Source organism: Pholis gunnellus, assembly GCF_910591455.1.
Source record: "Pholis gunnellus genome assembly, chromosome: 13".
Classification (NCBI taxonomy): Eukaryota; Metazoa; Chordata; class Actinopteri; order Perciformes; family Pholidae; genus Pholis; species Pholis gunnellus.
This window is the reverse complement of record NC_136540.1, coordinates 13948329-13973141: the sequence shown is the minus strand read 5'-3', so window position 1 is coordinate 13973141 and position 24813 is coordinate 13948329. Positions and strand designations below refer to the sequence as shown.

General features: G+C 39.5%; 1 protein-coding gene across 2 annotated transcripts in view; it reads left to right on the top strand.

The window, feature by feature from the left end:
* The window catches only part of ncam1a (neural cell adhesion molecule 1a), a 227895-nt gene that overhangs the window by 185981 nt on the left and 17101 nt on the right, over positions 1-24813 (top strand). Inside the window, exons 13-18 of one of the 2 annotated variants that reach the window (XM_079172237.1) lie at positions 586-753; positions 4773-4898; positions 7247-7261; positions 9363-9410; positions 15474-15598; positions 16243-16423. In XM_079172237.1, coding sequence (XP_079028363.1) covers positions 586-753; positions 4773-4898; positions 7247-7261; positions 9363-9410; positions 15474-15598; positions 16243-16423 — 663 coding nt within the window. The remainder of the gene's footprint in view (positions 1-585; positions 754-4772; positions 4899-7246; positions 7262-9362; positions 9411-15473; positions 15599-16242; positions 16424-24813) is intronic. The other variant, XM_079172238.1, reaches the window with a different exon arrangement.

The following is a 24813-nucleotide window of genomic DNA, read 5'->3' as shown; positions in this document are numbered from 1 at the left end:
AAATCAAAGTGTGACTCGGGCTGGAGGTAAAGCTGTCGCTGCAGGCTCATTCAGGCATGTCCAACAGATCTGCAGTACTTTGGTGACCAGAGACTTTGGGGCACCGGAGGCATGCCAGCACCACAAGTGTCAAAGGGGCTGATTTAGAGCAGGACATTATCAGTAGGTGTTGCAGTGCCCGGTATCAATCCGACCAGATTGATACCTCAGCTCCTCTGATGCATTCAAATCGAATTCTCTCTCTGCCCATGCAAATAGATAGCTTGGTAAGGCACACATACACAGTCCTGCAACCCTACATTGTATCTCATACAACAAACCAGATACGCATATAAAGTATTAGCTTTCAATAACGAGCTTATCATAATGTGTTAAAAATGCAATTTGAATTACATAACATTATATAATTGCACTATTTTCAGTGCCAAGTTGTTTCTCATGTGAATCAATAAACGTTTCATACTGTGTATATACTGTGAGTTGCACGCCCTTTGTGAATTTCTTTTATTTCATGGGAAACTTTGCAGCACTGCTAACTTTTAATATGAGTTTTTCAAAAGACTTTTTTTTTGCACTGTATTGCAGAGGTGCCATCATCGCCAGAAATCGAACAAGTGGAACCTTTCTCCAGCACAGCAGTGGTGAAGTTTGAAGAGCCTGACTCCATGGGGGGAGTTCCGATTATCAAGTACAGAGTGGAATGGCGTTTGCCTGGCCAGGATTGGACTGGCAAAGAGCACTATGCTAGTGATGGTGAGTCAGCTGTCTCTCCTGTCAAAAATCTATCCAACCCATTCACCAAAATAATTTCAAAGAAGTCTTTTGTTGGGCTTTTTTGAAGCATATTTCTTTTGTGTTACATTGCTCCTTAAGTCCCTGAGTCACCACCACTTACACACATTTACCATGAAAGCCTTAAAAGAATACTTTCAATCAAGCAAATTGGATGCAATGGATGTTTTAAGATTCTCTCTTCAGGTGCAGTGTTTTCTGCGGTCTCTTAGGATGCATCGCCTGCATCAGTTCCCCCTTAAGCTATTTCAATCCTCAGCACCCAAACGAAACAGGAGCTAATTGACCTTCAGATCTTGCCTTTTATTGAAACGTTACTTACCCACTTATTGTAATTGTTACAGTGCAAAGAGAAACTGACATTTTACTGAATTGACTTTTCACGTTGGAGCTTTCGCGAAAATATAATAGTTCTATAATATATTATCAAACTTCAGTTTGAAAGAAAGAATAAACAAACAGGGCTCCGGTGTACCAGCAGCAACAGTAGCTACTCTCCCTCTTTTCAGTTCATAAGCACATTTGGAACTGTAGTGCCAAAACATAATGTATATGCCAAATGGTAATAAGTAAAAGAAAACCGAGTTTTTTTCATCAGAACATTTTCTCTATCAATATGGTTCTTAAATTTCTGCAACACTCACATTTTACTCTATCCATTCATTAACAATTATTTTCGGGTCTATTTCTTTCAAAATACATCTAAGAAGGGAAATCTGGGCCAAAACTACCGAAAACATTTCGGATAGCAACAACAGTTAATGCAAACTCGACAGTAGCTGATGTCACGAGGAGCGGTGGAACACAGTGTAGCCTAAATGACAGTCAGCTCAGACACTGACAGGCCCCAGATAATACCCCCGTCCCACTGAGGGGTTTGAGGCTCTTACAGATCTGGATGGTTCTCGTCCTGTCTGCCACATGGGACGTATCAGTCAGTGGCTGACATGCTCCATGCTCCGCTGTCAACTCAATGCCCAAGAGCCGCCTGTCGTGCAAGCGTTTGCACAAAACAAAACACGTGCAACCACACGCCAACTGTACATGTTACAGAGAATATCTCATTCAACAACATCAGTTACCCCACAACTTAGAAATGAAAGCCTTTCCAAAACACCCTTGCACTGAATGAACCATGCCTGTTGCAATGTACATGCCTACATATGTTTTTTATAGTATATTTGTAGCATTAATATGTAAATTCAGGAATGCTAAATGCTAAGTAATTTGAGATACAACATGCCAGTATGTGATTTGTCATTGATTAAAGATGAATCATTGAGTTTGAGTTACAAGTGTCTCACATAATATTGTGAACCAGGGCTGCCATCACATGTTTGAATGCAGTACTGCCACATATAGATACCCCACCCTTCTGCAGTGGGCCCATACATGAAGCTACATGTCAAAGTTAAAGTAGCTGCTTTGCTTTATACTGAACCCTGTAAACCTGTTAAACTTAGTCTGTGGCACTCGGACCCAAGCCCATTCAGTTTTTTATGAAAATGAAAATCTTTAATCAATTAAATATTTTAACCGGCAAAATAATTTCCGAAAAAAGCTAGACACTGTTTTTTTTGCAAACATTATTCAAACAGTGGTAAAATGAAAAGGAGGAAGGTTTCTGTGGGATTGGCTGAAATGACATTACCATGAGCACATTGCATGGTAATAAACTCAACTCAGTCCAGCGGTCTAACTCAATGATGTGATTCTAAATCTAACAAATAAGGTTGTTGTCTTTGCCTACACAGACAGCACATTGTTGTGGTCTTTTCATGGGATTTGTTGACCAAAATAAAGAATATTTCAAGCCACATCCTTTAATTGTTGCATTAGTGTCAGTGTTGTCCAATCGAAAGAGACAAACACAAGTCAAAATATGTTTCCTGTATCAGGGTTCTATTTGAAAAATGAACAAAGCCAGGAGAATTGTTTGTTTGTATCCATAAAACACAATGTAAATGCTGTATTTTCAAATACAAAAAAAAACAACAGTATTATTTGTGCTGTAGTTCCTAGGATTGCTCACAATATATGACCAAGATTACAGATACGAACAGCAACAAAGTGCTGTTTGGCACAAATGCATGTTGAATTGTTGGAGAACATCATTATTTGCTCAGTGTAAGCTATTGGTTTACTTGTCTTCACTAATACTCTCGACAAGGTCCACAGAACCTTTGAAACATTCCTGTTGTACTTTTTATTAATGTAATTTTCCAATGCTGTGAGCATCCCAAACCAAATTACATTCAACTCCAGTTTGTTTGGCTGGTGACAAGATATTTCAGAGACAGATTTCTCAAAGCCTGGACAAACAATCCGTTAAGGTTAGAAATAGGCCAGGGCATTGTGAATCTAGTTACATATTGCAGCTTTGAGCCCTTAACCATAATCATAGAGCCTATATGCTTCCATCATAGCTTAAAAGATTGATTTCTCTGACATCAATACACAGTCATTGATGCCGCAGTCAGCATGCACTGTAGCAACACAATGATTAACACACACCGAAGTCATTCGAATTTGCAACGATTATGATTTGTGGAGATAACCTTTTAGAGAAGCAGAGGAAACCAGCATGTGGTAATCATGGGTAAATTACTGCGGGCCGACTGGGAATCTCAACTGATCATAAAGGGCTTCTGCAGTGACATCAGTTTTACTGATACTGGAGGTGCTAAAAGCCCAGCCATGGATTCATTTGGCCTCGTGCTTTTTATCAGGCTGGACATATTTTCAAAACCCCCTAGCCAGAACCCTTAAGTGTACCGTACGTTCATGCACGCGCACATGCACGAGCACATGCATGCGCCTATGCAAGCACCATTAGGTGCATCACCTTAAGAAAAGAAACGGCTAACTCTTCAGCATGACAGCTAACCATTAGCGTACTTGCACGTTGATTGATTGACACACACACAGACGAATTAGTGTTGAATTCAGGCGTGTGGTGCATTGTTTATTTTTTTTATACTGGGTTAGGTGATAATGAGTCAGACAGAACATGATAAACGTCTTTGCTAGCACTGAAAACAAGTATAAAATGATTCATTATTTCAATCCCGGACTAACCTGGATGTCTGGTCTCTGTATTTTTTGTTATATTCATACAGTTTCCCCAAGCAGTCACCTATTCTTTGTGATACACAGGGACATATCAGTCAAGTCGGTCTTTATGTCAAAAGTCAAGAAACACGTGTGTTTGTGTGTGTGTGTATCTGCGTTATCCTGATTGAAATCTCTACAGTGCCTTGCTAATATGGTAATAACAGTGTCTCTCTAATGAAATGTTTTACAACACAAGTGCACACTTAAAGTAATTATTCAAAAACTACATGTTATATTTGAGGCTATCAAAATGCTTTATTGCCGTATGATTAGTTAATTCCCTTCACCCATTCAAATTACATTTATAGATTACAGTGGCAGGCTCGCCTAATAGCGTTCTCTCTGTACTACACGTTGCACAATTTGTTTTACAATTTATCTTTAATCGTATTATCCTATTAAATATGCCAGTGATCATAAACCAAAACCCCACTGTAATTACAACAACTTGCCCTTTTTTTGGCATTTGCTCTTCATGATGCTGCTCTTCTTCGCCCATGTGCTCACTGGTGACCATTCCATGCACGTTTTCAATCAGTATCTCCATATTTCAGTATTTCAATATTTTTTGGACAAAGAAGCTAGTACTAGTTTTTCACAGAAGACATTTCGCATGAATAACTGAGTTCTAATTTAGCCTACTCATCAGCGCATGAAGTTTTAGACGGACACTCGGAGAGCTCGGACTTCTGCCAAGAAAATAGGCCCAATCTCTCAATGTTAACACAAGTGAAAAATAAGTAATCCTTATGACAAACCAAACTGAAAACATAATCTCCTTGACGGCATATATTTTGCCTTTATTCCTTGTTCATTCTCTGTCTCCTCTATACCTGCCTGGAATAACGCTACCTCACCTCCCACAGACATGACCGCGATCACCATCGTTGGCCTGAAGCCAGAGACCACCTACGAGGTCAAGATGTCGGCCATCAACGGCAAGGGCGAAGGCGAGAGCAGCCTGCCCAGCACTTTCAAGACTGAGCCAGTCCGTAAGTACTGCCCTCGCTGCTCGTGTCCCTGCCCTCAGTAAGCGCACATCTGAACTCAATGCTTTGAACCTAATGCTGTTGCTCACTCCACTGCCTGCTCATGTCTAGCTGAGCCCAGATGCTTTCGCCCCTACTCTCCTCTATTCTCACGCCAAGCCCCCCACCATCCCCTCCCAGTGCAGGCCTTTTTTCAGCCAGGCCAAAGGGAATGATAATTCCCAGTGCCACTTCATAATCCAACTTGGTTAATAGTGTAAACTAAGTAAAACCCGTGTCCTTCATCACTGGACAGTATTATGTGCTTCTTTCCTAATGACTGTTTGCAACGTTTAAGGCTCACCGTGCCTCCTTCCATTCCACAGAGCTCTGCCTTTTGAAAGCTGTGAAAGCTTTCTGGAAGGTACTTGTGCATTTCTATAGCTGATTTATACCTCCATGTGAAGAAGTGTCAGTTCAGTATTTATAATTCGGTAACGGCGCACATTGTTAATATAAGCTGCCAGGGGTCAAGCCCCGCTCAAGGTTGTTTATATTTCGTGGAGGAAATGGCAGCACATGATGAAATGGAGGAAATGTTCTATCCGTCTGTGTTTGGGAGAAAGGAGAATGAAGTCACCTTGACGGAACAAGGGCGATACAAGGAGAATACCTGCTTGTCAGACAGATGAGGGAAGTTCGCTGCCACCCTCTGTGTTCTCACCATTTACATTTTTCTTGGTGAATAATCTGGCGTCAAATCACAGCTGTGTTAGGCATATGGCATCATCTGCAACCTTACAGCAAAGAGCAGGTGCGCAACACCTGTCGTCAATCAGAACGAGCCGGCTTGACACCAAATGTGACAATTACGTGTTTATTTATGTGCAGCAGCGTGTCACATAATGCTTTCTCATTGAAGGATAAATTAGGCCCAATAGAGGTCCGAAATTGGCTCTAGGCTGACAGGGTCAATGCTGTGCAGAAAAGAAGAGTCATCTCTAAGATGTACATTTATCCAGTAAGTAACATGATACTACATAATTGCATAGACAAAGGTGTTAGTTATTGGACAGATGTGAGCCATCACTCTTAATAATTGTACTGCCTTACAGCCACACTCATTAAATCCAATGTGGACAAAAAAAAAAGAAAGTGAGACAATTCTGCTTCATCACAACTTTCTCTTATTGTTTTTTAAGTTTCAATTGCCCTTTTTATTGGTTACGATAACATCATACTCACCAAAGTCATTTCTGAGATTTGTGACATCGCAACATTCAATAAAGTCCGGAAACAGGAGCAGTCAGGCAATCAGAAAGGTTGTAATACAGTTTAGCCAGATTATCTAAACCACTCTATTTATTTTTTTTATTTTTTTAGTAATAATCCTTCATTGTGCAGGAAATATGAATGATTCAAAACTACACATGAAAGTCTGTCCTTAAACTATGATGGATGTTTACATGGACATTAGTGGGTGATAATAGCCGTGTCAGACGCTGTTCCCAATTTACTTTGTTGGTTTCATGCGATTATTTCTTATAGAATGAATGACTCAAATCATAATGAACCAGAATTATCCTTATTTCTTTGTATCCACTGCAGAGTGAGTGTACCAAGGCCTCAGATCTAATTCTCAGTCAGCTTTTCAAATCAGGTTCATGAATAAATCTTTGTTTTAGTTTGTACCAGCCTCTATGCCATGCTTCCATCTGTGCTTCATCCCCCTACTGCCTCTGCAGAACAAACCCTCCTCGGCATCCTGATTCCTGAAAGAAAGAGGCTTTGTCCTACTTCAAGATGTCCCAGCAGAACTCAGTGTCTGATGTATTTATTGATTTTACACCAGTCTAACTAGAAAGTGTTTTTTATGTATAACATAAAGGATGAGCTCAAGCCTAGTTCAGTGCATCATTAACAGAAATAAAATGATAACAGACATGGAGGAATCAGTTTAAATTGCATGCAAGTTGTCATGTAATGTGTTATTTTACTTCAGAGAAGCATGAGATTGTCATCCAGAAAGCCAGTGTTCTTTTAAGAAAATGCTGAAACGCTACTGCGCGACCAAAGTCACGTCTGAGCGGGAAATGATTGAAAAGACAATTTTCTAATGTTGAGGATAATACAGTAGCAGTATTATCAAAGCCAGAGTTAGCTGCAGAACAAAGAGAAGCGAGACTTGCTGGAGACAAAGCATGTAATAAGACTCAGTACCAGTGTGGCGGTGGGTTAATGGTGTGGCAGGAAAGCGATGCCCTCTCTCATTGTTCATGTTTCTCATTTCATTGACTTTTGTTTCTTCTTTTTGTTTTGTTGTTTCCTCATCATGGTTTCCCATCTGTTCTGTATTCCACTGGACTTCCCAGGGTATTCTTTCACAAGTAAGTTTCATTTCTCCCTGTCTTGTCTGCTTTATTTTTCTCTTTACTTCCAACTCCACCGCATTTATTTGCTTTTCTTTGACCATTCCCTAAAGAGTGCTGCAGAAATATGTCCTTAAACCTGGAAATGAGTGAGCATTTTGCACTTCAGGTTCCATCGTCTCAAAGTCAGTGGTTTTTTAAATGTTTTGTTTTTGTTTAGAAACCTAAAATAAGGTCTGCGGTTTACACACGCTTGGTTGATTTTTAACATATTCTACGACATAAACTACGTCAGTAAATACCCCTCAAGTGAATTGTGAAGCTTTTGTGTCTTAAAAAAGGTGATTGTGAACAAGTGGCTAAATGAGTCGACTGAAACGTCATCACGCCAACGAGTCTGCTTTACAGCCTTGTTGTGGATACAGTGGTGGAGTTTGTTCACATATAACAAATAGTTTTTCACTGGTGTATTCATTCATGATTCAAAAATCCTAAAGGTGGAGTTCCTTTGTGAAGATAATCTTGCTGAACAAAACCTATAAGTATCATTATGTATCATTATAACAGCTTATTTTCTGCAATAATCCAAAATCCAATGGCTATTGGCTTTTATTCGATGGAACCAGTACGATGCTAGCCTACAAATATAGTCATCCCTGCAGCACTCTATTAGAACATTGATTTTCTGATTGAAGGTTTGAGAGTTCCACAGAAATCATCACCCAAAACCTTGAAATGTGTTTCACCTTACCTTGAAAAACAGTACTCATTTCATGACCTGTTGTACTAATTTTCCAGAAGGCAGTCCATTCCGTTACTCTAATACGGCCTCAGGTTTGTTTTCCAATGTGATAGATTGATATGACTTACAGTGCAGTCTGTAGCAAGTGTGTCATTTGTACCCTCGTCCGTAGTGCCACCATTGCTTCTTTAGTATTGCTTGCCCGTAGCATCCTTCTCTTGGTGTCTCAACAGTATAAATTGCATTGCACTTGTGCACTGCAGCAGTTTAGCCAATGAGTGTTACTGTATATCAGGCCTTTAAAGAAGATATACTGTCTTTAGAGACCACAAAGAGGAATACGGTTGTCCTGCCTTGTAATAATCAACGTGAGATTAGAATATTTACTGGTAATAATATTAAAAGCAGGGCAACCTCGCCCATAAATGGCCCCGTCTGGGAAAATAAGGTTTGAATATTCAGGACTTCAATGCACAGAAATCTTAAGGATTCCCTTTCGTACTCACAGTGTGCCTTTATTTTGTTACTCTGTCATTTGGCCATTACAGTTTATGACAATTGTGTCTCAGAGGTCACATCAGAGTACTGACTGTTCTGTGCTTACTTAACTGTAAATAGTTTCCTAGTTTCTGTCGAGGTGCAGGTGGTTAGGAGCTACAGCTTTCTTTGGACTGAGCTATGCTTTTGGTTGCATCTTTTCTGTTGCTATATATATATATGTAGCATTCCATTTTGGACCAATGAGTTATTTATATGTGCATATTTTAAACAATACCTTTGGCGCTGTCTTGGTTTCAGGAGACTTCCAACGTGTGTGTGTTCTACTTCAGCAGAATGTAAGCTAGACTTGGAGTCTGACAATGTAAAATGACTGCTAGTTGTTGCTGTAAATGATGCCGCAAGTACCAAAACTAAAGTCTATTGGCCGAGGTACAAAAGGAAAGGGAGCTGATGCTGAACAAATAAGAAGTCTGGCAAGCACTAGAAATAGTTCAGGACATATCATAATATAAGGAAATTTGTGCTCAACATTCCCCCCCATCTTTGATATTAAGGAGCAGTGGGCAGCCGGCAGCATTTTTGATTGCCTCTCAATGGCTCTCAACATGGTGACGCCTGAGCCAGCGGCTCGTAGCTCACGAGTGGTCCAGACTTGTCGCACGAGTCGTGCAAATAGTCTGCTGTTATCCAAGCCTAAGTGTTTCACTAAAGTAGGTCCAATGTGTATGTGCTAAGAGGTACGGAAAAACAAGAGGAGACATTGTTCCACAGGAATGAATCACGAAGACGGTATAAAAACAGAAGTGAACCCAGCAGGGAGTTGCTCTTGTTGAAGAGAGCTCCAGCTCTTCTCACCATGTTTTCACCATCTTTCAGTTTCATCAGAGACACCACCCCCTATTGCCACCACCAGTGTGGCTCTTAGTGAGTATGCCAGTCGCGCGGTGTGCAGTGTGTCTCTCTTCACCTCTGTCTCTCTTACCTGCTTGGCCTTACACTTAGTGTAGATGTTAATTTCTTTCTGGTGTGGCTCATAGGAGAGCTCATACACGCTCTGTAGAGTATAGTGACAGCAAAATGAGCTTTGTTAACACTAGATCATGATTTTACTAACGTTTGTCAAGGACATGACGGTTGCCCTTCTAACAGCCTGACTATGGTGTTGTGAATGCATTAACACAATGTGTCTGTCCATGAAGACTCAAATCACAGCACATACTGTACTTAAGACTCCTGGTTGACCTGGTAAACCTGACCTTTGAAGACCCTGGTAGACCTGGTCTACAGAACTCTGTGCTGACACTGAAGACTCATAAAACTGTATCACACAACATAATCAGGGACACGCGACATTTAGGCATAAACAGTGAGTGATAGGATCCATGCTAACACCTTACGTGTTACGCCTTCAAAATGAGCACTTTTAATCAATAATGTCAACATCCAATTGGTTAAGCACTGATTGGTTTGGAAATGGGCTATTCTCAACAATATATTTAGTTTTCTCTTCTAAATGTATTGGTTCACTGGTAAGTCATTCTGACAGTCTACCTTGATGCACGATTAGGCAAAAATAAGAGAGGTACCAACCTGCAGTAATGCTTTTTCCTCCACCTCCTACTACCTACCAAACCTGTTTCTGCCTCTCTCCCATCTACATATTGCAATTCTTATCAAAACCACTCAAGACGTTGACTTTCCTTGAGAGCCCGTCTATGTTTCGTATCATTGTGTCCATCCAGCTCAGACACAGTACCAGATTATCTATCCTTCATGACAGCGTGGTTCACACTAGTCTTGTGGATTTGACAGGCTGTGAGGTAGTTTCCTCTACGTGCTGCGTCAGTGCGTGCCCTGAACAACACAACCAAGAATTACACTGCTGATATTTTGCCATTATTTTGTGACAAAGAGCCAGTAAAAGTACAAGTGATTGCACCTTCAAGCAACTAACCCATCAGACTACTTATTGCTTTAATTCCTGAAGCAACATTCGAGGCAACAGTACGTAAACATACATGATTTGTGTGTTTGGTCAAAGGATAATGGGGTAATTGTTGTACGTCTATTGTCGCTCCTTTTAAATGAGATCCTGTACTGTATGAGAATCGTATGTCCTTGCAGTGTTCCTAACCAAATCTCTCCCTTTGAACTCACTTTTAACAACATCTGGCTTTACTTTCGAGTCAGCTAGGATGTAGTTGTTCATAGTGTGTTTTCTGTAAGTGCATCATTCAAAGCGAATGTCACAAATGCTTACAGACCTTATTTCTCTTGATGTTTCATGTGTTCATGCTGTTGTCTGCTGCGTTGTGAATCGTATTCAGTTGTCAAGATTTGTATTCTCAAAGCTGCAGAGTTTCCTCTTTTGACCCTGGATTCTAGTTTTTCCCTGGGAAACCAAACAAACCGCTGTGTTTTTCTTTTATATCTCAAATTTGTCTAAAATGGCACACTCGGTGTTAGAGCGCACCATAGTTCAAATTCAGATTCTAAAACATTAGAATGACAGAAAATGTGTCCGAGGAAAAGCTGTTGATTATGTGAATGCATGAGGCAATTCTTGATGTCCAGTTTTGGTTGTATCTAAAATCCATATCTTAAAATCAAAATCAATTAATTTCTTTCTTCATTTATTTAGTATTCAACATGTTTCCAAAAACCAAAACTGAAAGTCTGGAATTACTTCATATATTTAGCAACATGTTCATTTACTTATATGTATTCCAAACAATCTATTTATCGATTTTTGTTTTTCTCTCGGTTGTTTGTGTTCCGTTTGTGTCATTTTGTCTTTAACATTATTGTTCATTTGTTTATTCTGTTGACATGTTTTCATCATTTCACAAATGTTGTCTATGTTTTTCATGTGCCCCGCGCCTCTCCCCCTCCCTCCTTCTCCTGTATTGTCCTATCAAACAATCATGTGCGTGCACATCATGTGACTTTGTCATGTGGCTCTTGCATGGTGCTGATGATGTCGTCTTCGCTGGCCAACAGAAGGTAATTTTTATTTTGTTTAGTTTGAGATCGTAAGGTCAGCTATGATCATTCAGAAGGCTTTTGTTAAATCAGTCATAGGCGAAACATTAAAACCCTTTCACTTTTATTTGGCCATGTTTCATCCATCTTAAAGCCATTCTGTAAATATGTAGTGAACATTTAGTAAACACGCACTATTTCATCATCTCATTCATCTTAAGACCTTTTCTTCCTTTCAGCCAACAATGATGTGTTTGCCAATTCTCCATTGCACTCATTAATTAACAATACAAGACTATCTCCTCTTAGTGCCTTATGAAAAATGAATAGTATATTGGCAATATAATATGATAATGGGAGAAATACACACCAGGGCCACATTCTCTTCTCTGTGGTTAACTGAGCTCGCTTAATGCGATTGTTAACTCTTTCACATGCATTTGTCCTGATCCAGAAATGATAACCAGATCCAGATTGCATGTTAATACCAGATGGAACTGAGGTCTCTGATTTGAGCTCTCCAGAGATAGCTCAGATTCATCTAAAGCTATCTGCTACAGCATGGGGAACTACGTCATGACCACGACTGTGTTCTGTGAACACATTTTCTTATACGGTGGCTTCTTTTCATGGAGGCACCAATAATACATTTTAATTGGATTGCTCAACTTATTTGACTGAAAAGAAATCATGTATACTTTGAAAAAAAACATTCCGTTTAGGTGTAGTAAATTGCAATGATGGAACAAATCTAATTGCGATCTGTCTTTGTAACTCTCACTTTGGTTACTAGAAGCTAGGGTTGTTCCGTTTCAACGTGACTCAATCAGCCACAGCGCTGTGCAAGTCATATGAGGATGGACTAAATGTTTCTCTTATTTTCCATTTATTCAATAATCAAAATTATCAAAAAAAACTAAAAACCAAGATTATGAATCAAGAACAAGATCATGTAGCAACATATTAGTCAGGATTAGTTATGGGACAAAGAATTAGGTACAACGGGATTATTAGATACATTTGAATCACACACACTTTTATTTTATGAATCCCTGGTGTGTTTTTTCTTGTTTATATAAAACCTTGATTATAAATGTATTTAGCAATATGTTGGTTTTGATAGCCTTTGTTTGTTTCTTAATTGTAGCTGTAGATTTGCTTCTATGTCCTCTTAAAGTCATAGATTTGATTTTGATAATCAGCTTTCTTTGTTTCATCAAAATGTTTATTTTTGTTATTCACCAATGCATATTGAATGGCATTTAAACATCACAAGAGCACCCTCACAAAGCGTCCCTGATTGAAATCTGCATCGCATGCACTGTTAAACATCGTCCTCCTACTCAACTTTTCCTCAAATGATACAGTAGCTCACAGAGTTTCACTGATTGGACAGCGGCCCATTGCATTACTGCTGCATGCAAGTTTATTCACAGTTTCTTGTTGCGTCCTCCTTGTTCTTCTTGTTCTGCTGTTTCCCAAAGAGAAAGTCAGTCCTGTCTGCATGTGGCTGTGTCTTTGGTGTCATGTCTTCTTCTACATATACATAAAACACTGAAAAAAGAAAAAAAACATGAAACACAAATATGATGCTTTAAATGTACTAATTGCAACAGTAATACAAAGTTTAGTTTTAGTAATCTCAGAAATGTATTCGGTCGGGGTATATGTGGAACCACGCCTCCTACAGTAGATGTGTGTGTGATTGGGCAGCGCTCCACATGTTTCCCCTCCGTATGTGTAGCAGCACCCAAGATTTCCAGCTTGCATGGAGAAGCTTCTCATCCTAACCACCTCTTTCTCTGTTTTAGCCTCAGAAAAAAAAAGACCTAACCAAGAGTGATGCTTATGAATAACAATGCTCAATGTACCAAATGTCTACCTGCCACCATGTAAATGCTGCTGTCACTAACTAACACTGTCTGATTCACTTCCAGCATCTGTCATGCTCACCCCAGTCTCGTGGAATGCTTGTTTTCAGCCAGTGCGCTCTGATGATTACAAGAAAAAGTGCCTTCATGCATTATTCATTTTAATTAACTACAACCACAAAGAGTGTGAAATATTGAATATTGGGTGTGGAAACATGATTACAGGCATTTTTTTTCTGTGTCAATTTGAAATGTATGCCAATGTTATTTCAATCCTTACCTACTTAATGACCTCCCAACTAAAGCATGCGTTCAAATCTTCATCGTTTCTTTGATTATATAAGATATAATGAGAGTTTTTTTTATTTTTTATTCTGCCACCTGCTTGTGGGCTGTTTTTGTCAGCTTGTTATCTCAGGGCAAAGGCTGTAACATCATCAAGTAGTCAGTTTAATAACATGATCCCAATGCTAACTGTGTGTAGCAGGTGTGCATAATTAATGAGTTTGGATTTGCTAGACTCCTCCCTTATGGTGGCATGAGAGTAAAGGCCATGCGCACAAAACACCTCAGCCTTCCCTAGCACAAGACTATGTATGTATTATCAAAAGTAATAGAGTAACCAAGGCCTACAGGCTCATTATCCAGTGACCCAGCAGTCATTACTCAGGAGAGCAGAGAAGGTAATGAGGAGCCTCAAGGAGAACAATAGCTCTTTGCCACAGCCCTCTGTCCCCAGCTTGTTTTCCTGAAAATTAAGTTCCCACATTACAAAACTGCACTGTCAATTAGGTTTCAAGGGAACATATTTTATCCCGGATTTCATTTGTTTTTTTTGACGTCTCACAAATATGTAATCTAAGTCCGCGGAAGTCCATGTGGAGAGGATGGGTCAAACACAAGACTATCACCAGTGGAGACCGGTGTTTGTGCCCTGTGTGTTACCAAAAGTGACGTACTTATTTTAACGCAGAACATGGTCTTTTACGAAGCCTAACCAATTAGTTTTGTTGCCAAAACCTAAACATAATTTAGAATGCCGGTTCGACGTATCCCTGGTTTGCAGGAATGTACAATGCTAATGTTTTATTCTGGCACTTGGGTTGCAGACCCTTCAAGCTGCCCTTAAAAGGATATTCCACTCAAAGTATATCTTTGATAATCAAATACTCCCTCACTGTATGCTTGAAAACTGAGTTCATGTTGGTCCCAACAAGTTCCAGTTATCAGTGCCTTCCAAAACTTCCATTAAATGATCGTTTCCTGATCTGCCACTGCCATCTGTAAAGTTTGGTTTGGTTTAGGCACAAACACTTTTTGGTCGAGTTAAGGAAAGATTGTGGTCTGCGCTAAAATGTGTACTTTGTTAAGTTTAGGGAATGATTGTGGTTGAGGTGAAAATAAACCAAAAAGGACTTTTGGTAAGAAACAGTGAACAAACAGAAGACTCCTGTGTCAAAGTCCAACACTTTGTGACTCAAGACTCAAGTCCTTGTCAGGAAAACATAGACATAGATCCTATGTGGGCATTAGAATACCCAACTAATGAGAACATTGACACCAAAGTCATTCATATGTCCCTAGTAGAACATGGGCTGTGATGCTCCATGCTAACCTTTTAGTTGTTTGGAACTGCTGTGTAAACATAAAGCTAAAAGCTTCTAATTTGATATCTGGTGCGTGTTTGACAATGATCATCATTGCATTTAATTTGACCACTCACTTACATAAACTAGTCAGATGTAGCCGCAGTTCTGTTGAGATAATACTAATGGATAATGGATATGGTCAACATATGACAGCATGGAGCACTGGAGCCAATGATCTGCAGGGATTTGATTTTCAAGATTTGATTGGTTGTGTTGTGGTCCTTGATCCTCAATCACACTGTGATTACAACCACCACATCTGTAACTTCCTCTGGATGCAAAGCTCGTTGTTGAAGCATTTTAAAACAGCATAGGTTGAACTGGTGATCAATTTAAGTTTTTAGTTTAGCTGACCTGAAGGACACTTGCCCATTTGAACATAGCAGGACGGTTTGGAAGCACAGTAGCTAACTACAAAGAATGGTGTGCAAGTAACAGCCATATATATGTATACTAATCATGGTTCATTGGTTTGTCCTGTGTAGGGGAACCCAGTGCCCCCATGCTAGAAGTCAAGGTCCAAGAAAGGGGTAATACTCTTAAGGTCAACTGGATCAAGCAGGACGATGGCGGTTCCCCCATTAAACACTACCTGGTCAGATACAAGGCTGTGAGTATCCTGAGCAAGGAGGTAACTTGGTACCACTTTGCTGCTTAAATTGTTTTCCTCAATTCTTTCAATGGTTTCATAAAAATTGGTAGTGGACAGTGTTTGGAAATGTTTGCCAAAACAACTAGAAACAGGAATAAACTTCTTCCAAAAATAACACCTGACAACAACTCTCAGACACATTAAAGCACCCTTTCATCAGAATGTTGAAGTGGTCCTTCAATGCCTGGGGACCTTCATTCCCTCCTAAATCATCTTCTCAGGAAGGAGTTGTCATCTCTGGGTTGTGTGTTGCCCCCAAGACGCTTCACTAATTCAAATTTTAGCACGTTAAACTGAACCAGCTCTAACCACAAACACATTTGTACTCTTATTGAAACTATGATTGTTGTCAAGTTCGATATTATGAATTGCATTATTTTCCTTTTCACATGGCTTTTTTTGTGTGGAACTGAAAAATGTGCTGTAAACTCTTGTGTAGTGTGTCGGCTTATTGAAGAACAATGCGCATTGGCCAATTTGAGAATGGGATAATTCTCAAATAATCTGAAATGAGCCTTTTCCTCTGTGTCTGTATAGAATGACCACAATCCCAGTTGGTTACGCAGCTTTGACTTTTGTCTCCTCTGCATTCCTTTCCTCAGAAGCATGTATCCGACTGGAAACCAGAGATCCGCATTCCCCACAACAGTGAGTATGTGATGCTGAGCGGCCTGGACTGGAATACAGAGTATGAGGTTCACGTGGTGGCAGAGAATCAGCAGGGCAAGTCGGAGCCTGGCGTCATCTCCTTCAGAACAGCTACAGACCCCACTACCATCCCAGGTACGGTTCCCATCATCTCACCCGAAGCATCCACACACAGCAGCCACAGTGCACCAAGGCTCCCACCGTGACCAGAGAGGCTCTATTATTTGGATCCTTGACTATTTACCAGGTCTTTATCCAAAGCTGGCTGGCTACGCTTGCTGGTAAGGGTCTGACATGACTCATCTGTCTCCGTCTGTTGCATGGGGAGGATGCATTGTTTACTTTACTGTGCAGTTTGTAACAAAGTAGGAATCAAGGATTATATTATTTGCTAAAAGCAACACAAAGTTACATGTAATATTGCAGCCTATACAGTAGGTTTGAAAAGACAAAGTCCCACAAAGATCTGTGAAATGAGCACAAACTCTGAAATGCATACAGGGTGTTGCAGTCGTGATTAATGAGAAGAATATATTCCTCCAACTTGAAAGGATTTTTATTCCAGCAATATGACTGACATTATTATCAAATGAAACGTTTTACCGATGGTTCAAATTACAACAGTAAACCCTTGTTTGAGATCGATGTTCGATTAAGTCCAGGAAACTAAACTAAACATTGGGAATGGCTGAGTTTCAATGCAGACTAATTATAATAGATAGATTATGGCCAATGAGCAGAGTGGGGCATTATTTCAACACAATACGCTGGCCTGAGAGTCCTTGTTTTTTGGACTGTAGAATTCTTATTTCTATTTCCATGCAATAAAGCAGACAGCTATTTGACATTCTTCTACAATAGTTAACAATTACAGAGTTTCTCTGTAGTATTTTCTAGAGGTGTAAAATGCTGTTTGTGAACTAAATGACAAAACAATTGAAAAGACAATGAAATCAGAATCAACTTTATGGGCCAAGTAAGTTGAAGCATGCAAAGAATTTGACTCTGGTTTTCAGTTCTCCTTAAAGACGAGTGAATGTAGAGAAAGATGCACACAGGTGTGTTGATAAACAAAGACAACAAAGCTATGTGCCTATGTGTTGCCATTGAGCAGTCCGAGTGCTGTGTGTGCCTCAAAAGTTGCTGAAAAATCTAACTTTCTTGTAAGTAAAAATACGTAAGTCATGACTTGAAGCTGGGTCATCCAAAGTTTATATTCCACATTATTTACCATCGGCCTGTACTCTCCTTCTTTAAACTGTAAATGTCAAGCCTCTGCTTGTTTCCAGCTATGTCTCCTCCACCTAATCCTTTCCTCTTGGAGAAGTACATTTCTAAGTGTTTTCATGCACGGAGCACCCTATTAGCATTTTAAAATGTTGTGCTCACTTTCAGAGACAAGTCTGCACAAGAGTAACTATTGAATCCAGATGAAGAGCAGATGCATACATTCGGTATATATATATAGATATATATTCTCCTCCTTGATGCTTTGTTGCTACAGATAAAGCTCAGCATCATGGTGCTCTGCTCTCCTGGTCTTCAGTAGCTCCTGTAAAGCAGCCATTACAGCTCAAGTTCAGTGAGCAATGAAGTCGGACCAGATGTCAGTCAGACCCAGAGCATTTTGTCCAGTTAATACCAAATACGTCTCTACCCATGTGGTCACGGCCAGCCTTTGTTCTGTTGTTGTTGTTGTGTGTAAGGTGCACATTTTAACTTGGGCTGCCTCCCCATTGCACTATACCTGTGCTATGAAACAACTCATCTGTTTGTCTGCTACTGAAAAAGAACCCTGTCAGGTTTTCTTTCTCTGTCTCCCTTTTCTGTCTTTCTGACATCCTCCCCCTTCAGTTTGAGGGTTTTTCTTGCCTGTTTTTTACTCAACCACACAAAAGAGATTTTGATTCCCGAAATTATGTTTCCCTTTCAACTGTCAAGTGAGCAGCATCAAGGGATCTAATACCAAAAAATAACACCAAAATTACAAACTAGATTTCAAGCAAAGTAATTGGTGTCCCACATGTCAGATTTATGAGAGATGAGAAACATTAATTATTGATAACCATTGTGAATGCATTATGTTTCCCATTGCATCATGCCCTCATGCTCAGTAATGCCCCATAATAGATACAATATATAATTGTTGCTTTAGTGCAACAACTTGAAGACCATGATGGAACCTTGACTTGAATATGTTAGAAAAGACAAAGAAGACCAAAGAAAACACATTTAAAAATGTCTCATAAATGGTAATATATATAAATATAATGTTTCCAACACATGGGTGCCTTTGTAAAGTACGATTACAGTAACTGAATCCTTTAGGGTCAACATGTGCCAGTCAAACTATCAAACGCAGGACTTTCAGCCAGGAGACCGCTGGTCGTTTCCCCTCTGAAACTAAAAGTCATCGTTGACTTATTTTGTCACGTCAGTCGTCAGTCATTTGAGTTGTCAGTATCGTCATTCAAGTGAGTCACTAGTCAGGCGAGTCGTAAATCAGTCAAGTTAACTTTAAACGCAGTCTTTTCCTGACCCTAAGTAGTTTTTTTGCCTGAACCTAAATGGCTGTGAAAATGGAAGATCATTTTTAAAAGACACTATGCATGTAACAAGCATATATTGACACGCCATCCCTGGCACATCCAGAACTGACGCTAGAGGGCTACTTAGAGCGTCATAGTTAAAAATTGCGAGGCCACTGACCAAGCCTCTGTATTTGACGAGTCAAGAGTCAGAATGTATTGGTAAAACTTACAATAGCACGCCAATATTCTAATGATGGCCCCAAATCCTAAAACGAAGCCACAGCTGAAAATGGTCCTCAACACGTATCTCTTCATCTTGCCCACCTCATCAGTTTTCCACATTCTCTCTTCTTTTTATTCAGTCTATAAGACTCTTTCTCTTCCACTGCCAAGTCTAGTGGGTTTCACAGTTCAGGGTTCAGGACTGACCTGAATATACAGTGTGTGGCCTAGTTAAGTGGGGATGCAGCCCTAACAGTCTTTTGCATGGTGCCACTTCCAACTGGATTAATCTTGACTGTTCTTTACTGGAGACCCTTAAAGGCAACGGCTGCCAGTGCATGGCACAAAAAGAAACCACATATTTTCTTTTTCATGCGCTTGCTGGGCAACAGCCATATAGCAGTGGGAGGTTTGGATCATTATAATACTACCACAGCAGAGGTTCACATGGGCTTCATCCAAGTCAGTCCCCCTTTAATTCCCGTAATTACTTTCATGACATGTTTATTTTGTTGTTGTTTTGGGATGTCGAGTATTTCTTACAAGTTGCTGCTGTTTTTCCTTCACTTCAAGACGTGTGGGGAAATAGCTGAGGTTTATTTTTAGCTACAACATCTGCATTTCATTTCAGCAGCTTTCACAGCTGTTCCTTGTAATGTTGGCTTGAAACTGCTGCTCTTTTATAAAAATATATACTGGCTCTGTGCGCTAAATTGGCACTGTGACGCAAATTGCGAATGCCGGGTTGATCCAGGGTCGAGTTTCAATCTGTTTTCATTTGTTTTCATTTTTTCAAACACGTACTCAAACAAGCAGCCACAAACACATATGGACCAAAGTGAACGCATTTTAGAATGAAAGATCTATGAAAACATGTTAATTTGACTGTTCTTTAGACAAAATGATCTGTTGTGTAAAAAAACCATTTTCATAATTTGCCCTGTGTAATTGCTGTTCTCTGCAGATACAACTGGGCAGCATTTTCATGCCACAGAGTCATAGAAGGCGAAATGCTGCCCAGCTGTGGAGAGATAAAACATCATCATAATTCCTGTGCCGAAAAAGTGTCGAAACAAACACAGTCAATTTGCTAGTATGGACACAGAAGGGCCAGGTGTGTTTACAACTGATCCATCCAAATCTCCCCAGCTAAGGCTGACATTGGAGTAAAACTATGAATCACGGCGATTCACTTTTGCAGTTTTGATAACATAAGATCACCCTTCCATCCATGTCACAGACTTGACCTTCATAACCAGCTTTTGTTTTGGATGTGTGGTTTTGCATGGGCCATTCTCCCTGCCATGACCAGTGGTGTAATGGTAGCTGAAGAAGTGGCCCTACTGTGAACTCTGCCACGCCCACTCCTTTCTATCTGTGTGCACAGTCACACCAGCCATCTGTCTGGTGATGTACTCTGCTACAGTAGACATCTTAGTGCTTGTACCGCTGAAGAATCTAGAAAACAAAAAAGGTGTCAAAATAATGTTTTCCCATTTATCAAACTCAAGAGCTGCCACATTTGTGTAACAAAACTCATTTTTTTTTGTTTTGACCTGATCTCTGCTCTTTTGTTCCACCTGTAACATGTCTATCCTTTACGAGACGACTTGCCTCTCCAATATTGTCTGTGTTTAAATGCACAAAATACTCCAAATATGACAATATTTCAAATTTGATACGGGTCATGTAAACAGCATATTCTGTTTGGATATTCCGAAGTGGGCCTTATTCCGAAAGTAGCATTTTCCCATTAAGACATGTGGGATATGTTGATATTATTCGTGTTGTGGGAGCGTTCTGTGGACATGTATACACACAATTTGGAATATATGTCTAAATTGGGGTTTTTACAAGAGCTTATGCCGGCCTCCTATGCATTGGAAACAAACCAACTAGCCTTCAGTTTGCAGAGATGGATCCCCCAAAAGAAAAGTCAAAATGTCTGGTTTGAAGGAGAAACACAGCTACTTTTAAACCAGCCTGTTCTCCCAGAAATACGTGATATGACTTTCTTATTGCGCATTACATGGTGGTGGCACTTAATGAGTTGAAATCACGTATCGGCTTCTTGGAAACAATGCCAATGGAAAGTAAATAACGATACCTTGTCAGGGTGGACACACAAATTAAATGCATCCACGGGACAATGCATGCATGCACGGCTGCATGTTAATGTCAATATTGGTGAAATACTCATTTTTAAACAGTAAACAGCTTACTAAGAATATTGTCTTTTTCTGAATCAAGGCAACAAAAAACGGAATATGTTGTGCATGTAAACATAAGCATCGTTTCCTTGAGCATTCACTACTAATTGCAAAAGCAAATGTGTTTTTAAGGAAACATAATGCTGCCCAAATTTCATCAGCATAAAGAGAAAACATCTCTAATGAATGTATCTGCAATGTGGCAAAATGTAAATCAGAACATAAAATACAGCTAATGTATGAACATAGTGCTGTTATTTTGTCAGTTGCATCCCCTGCTTCAGTTTTACACAACAGTTGATCTGAGTAAAATCCATATCTCATAATTACTATATTTTTTCTCAATATAACGGTGCTGCTTTTGCACAGTGAGTTCATCCCAGCATCACTGCACAGGCTGCTGATTGGATATTGAACCTATCATTTTTTTGTCATTCAATATACCAACCTTTGGCTCATGCTTCCAAAGACACACACACACACACACACACACACAAAAAGCTAGAGGCCGTACTGTGTCCATAATTTCTCCATTAATGACCCGATGGGTGAATCAATGAGGCTTTTGGATTACTGGCGAATAAGCATACAATTGCATTTGCTTTACATTACACCACTGGCCATTAGAAATGACAGATAATAGCCTGACTACTGGATGTGTTCTCACATCCAGGTTGTCAGCTATCGTATCCTAAACTCTGCCGCTGATCTGCTGCACGATTGATGAAAAAACTATTTTTATTGAGACTGAACCTTAAAGCAGAGAAGTTGGACTGTACTGTCTTTGAAACATCTTCCTTTCTGTTCGTCATTCCCCATGACCTCCATTTGTATGGCCTTCCACCCATGCATGCCATGAACCATGTGTCATTTGCCTTGCTACTAACATGCTATGGCTTCTTTTTACTTTGATCCTCTAACTTAGACTTCCTTTTTTTAAATCCTAAATTCAGTTGTACTTCTGTATTTCTGACCTTATTTTTCTATCTCTCTCCCTCTTTCTCTCCTGCTTCCCTTTTTCTCCGTGTCCTCTTCCTGTCTTCATGTGTGATCTTCTTGGACACCTATGGACCATGACATTGCCATACACACAAATAATTTTTCTCTCTGTTTGTGCTTTTATTATTCTTTTTTTTCCTGTCACTTGTGCTATGATTATCACTCAAAAAAAACAACCTCTGTTGTGGACATTGAAATACTATATTTGTCATCTGTGGTTGGTCAATAACCTCAGCTACCCTTGGTTGCCGATGTGTTACCTACAGTCTGGCAGCTCTTCTGCTGTCCATGCTGACTGTGCTCTGGCTCTCATAAACTGATTTTGTTCAAGGAGACAGAGGATAGTCTAAGCCTTTGAAATCTTGGGGCCCAGAATCCTTTGCTTTCTATGCCTTTTTGACCCTTGTGCAGTCACACGCAAGATGAAAAAAAAAAAAAAATATGAAGAGTCAAGACATTGGTTTCATGACGTTATTACAGGGTGCTCAGTACTTGCATCATTCTCACATTTTGGGGATTTAGATTCTGTTGATATTTTTGTTTTCATCTGTTTTCATGTTGTATATGAATAGATTTGGAAAGGGGGATTTTTAGAAGGTTTTGTCAATGCTACAAGTCGGACTTGGGTGCTCAGTTGGGATACAAAGTGTTGCCGCTTTGTTTTAGATACGATTAGTAACACATTCATAATGCCTTAATGTGATCTTGAGAGGGGTGATGAATAGAATAATTACCTTACACTGTTTGATTACGTGTCTACAATGTGCTAACCAGAAATGGCAATTGTAAAGAGACTTTTATTTTGGAATTTATTGCCTAAACAGACACATCATTCCACCGTTATGTAAAAAATGACGTAAAAGCATGAACACTGCATGAAAGCTGACACAAGGCATGATCCAGTATTCATTGATGTGCTATGCAGCTGCTTTGGAGCTCCCCAGTCAAGCATTATGAATGTGTTAACCAGGTGAAGAGTACACATGCTGTGCCTAATTTCAGTTTTTTTGGATACAAGCTTGAAATGTCCTGCTGTACAAAATGAGGAAAGACTTAAAAAAAAAAGTGTGGGGGAAAAAGATATTGGTTATGGGCAGAGTATTCATTTTTCAAGAGAGTTTATTAATTTTGGACATTATATTATGCTCACTTTCAAATACAGTATTATGTAATCGCCTTGTTAGGAGAGGACAGAAGGTTGTGCAGAAAAACTAATCATGTTTCGTGACAAAGTGTACATACTCTTTTCAAACTGACCTTCCAGAAATACAAGTAATACGCTGGGGGTTTTTTGTGTTGGTTTTTTTTGACGGTTCTTGTTCTCTTTTTACCTGAAAGCAGAGAAATGTCTAAAACGTGCAACAGCTGTTAAACACTAAAAAATTTCATTTTCAATAATGTGAAATGATTCTATTCTCTGAGACATTTTTGTAAGTACATATCAGTGTATTTCCATGTAACCATTGTAGGGTTGAAATAAATTGTGTTTCTTTTTTCTTTCATGAAAGTAATGGCTTTCTGAAGCTTTAGTGACTGAACATACTAAGATGTGTGACGCAGTGCTGACTTGTACTGACTGTTCAAGGCCTCGATTGTGAAGCTGATTTTAGCAACTTTTTTCATCTGGAGCTTTAACAAAATGACTGTATTCTGCATTCAGTGTTGCATCACACCATTCACGACTGTTACACCCAGATGTTGAAAGATTAGAAGCCTGGCTATAGCCTAAAAGAAGAAGATACAGTATGCATTTTGAACAAAAAGATGAACAAATGGTAAATACCGTATAGAGGCTTTGAAATTATACATAAATATATTATGCAAAGATAAGAACGACAGCAATGCTCTTTCATTTTGACCTGTCATTTCTTTATGTTATTGAAAAAATAATTAGCATATCTGTTCAAATAAGGAGGTGTCAAAATTGTAATCACAATTACGTTATCATAGCATTCAAAGATGCATCTTTTTTTATAAACATTAGCGTATAATATAGACAGGAAACTGCTGTCATGTTATGTTTCAACCTTTTGAAAGAAACAAACAAACCATGCAAAAATACAGCTTTTTTTTACTTTGAAGTTGTCTCATCCATGGTATTGTATGATCTCTATTTCACAGCATTCAAAGATGCATCTTTTTTTATTAGCTTTAAGAAATATCCAGCAGCCTAATATAGCACGAAAAGAGATTTTAATATGCAACTAGCCAAACATTGGAACAAATCAGATGTGCAGCGGCAGCATGAGAGCGATGGCTTGCCGAGCAGATTTTGGTTATAGTTAGCTAACATGATGTAAGCAGGAATTTAACGGATCCAGTCCCACACAATGTTTGTAACTGTTGGTTGACAGAAACCAAAGGTGACTGTATGTATGAAGCTCATAGCAGTCCCGTGCTTTGTCGACCCCTACAGTACATCTACCCTAATCCCCCCTTTTTATTGTGTGGCTCAGTGGCTCGCTCGTTCCACCTCCGCTGCTGACAAGACCAGAGTTTTTAATTCCAGCCCAGTCGGCAGGAAAAAAATTTTGCATTATAGGTTCCTGCAAACAACAGATAC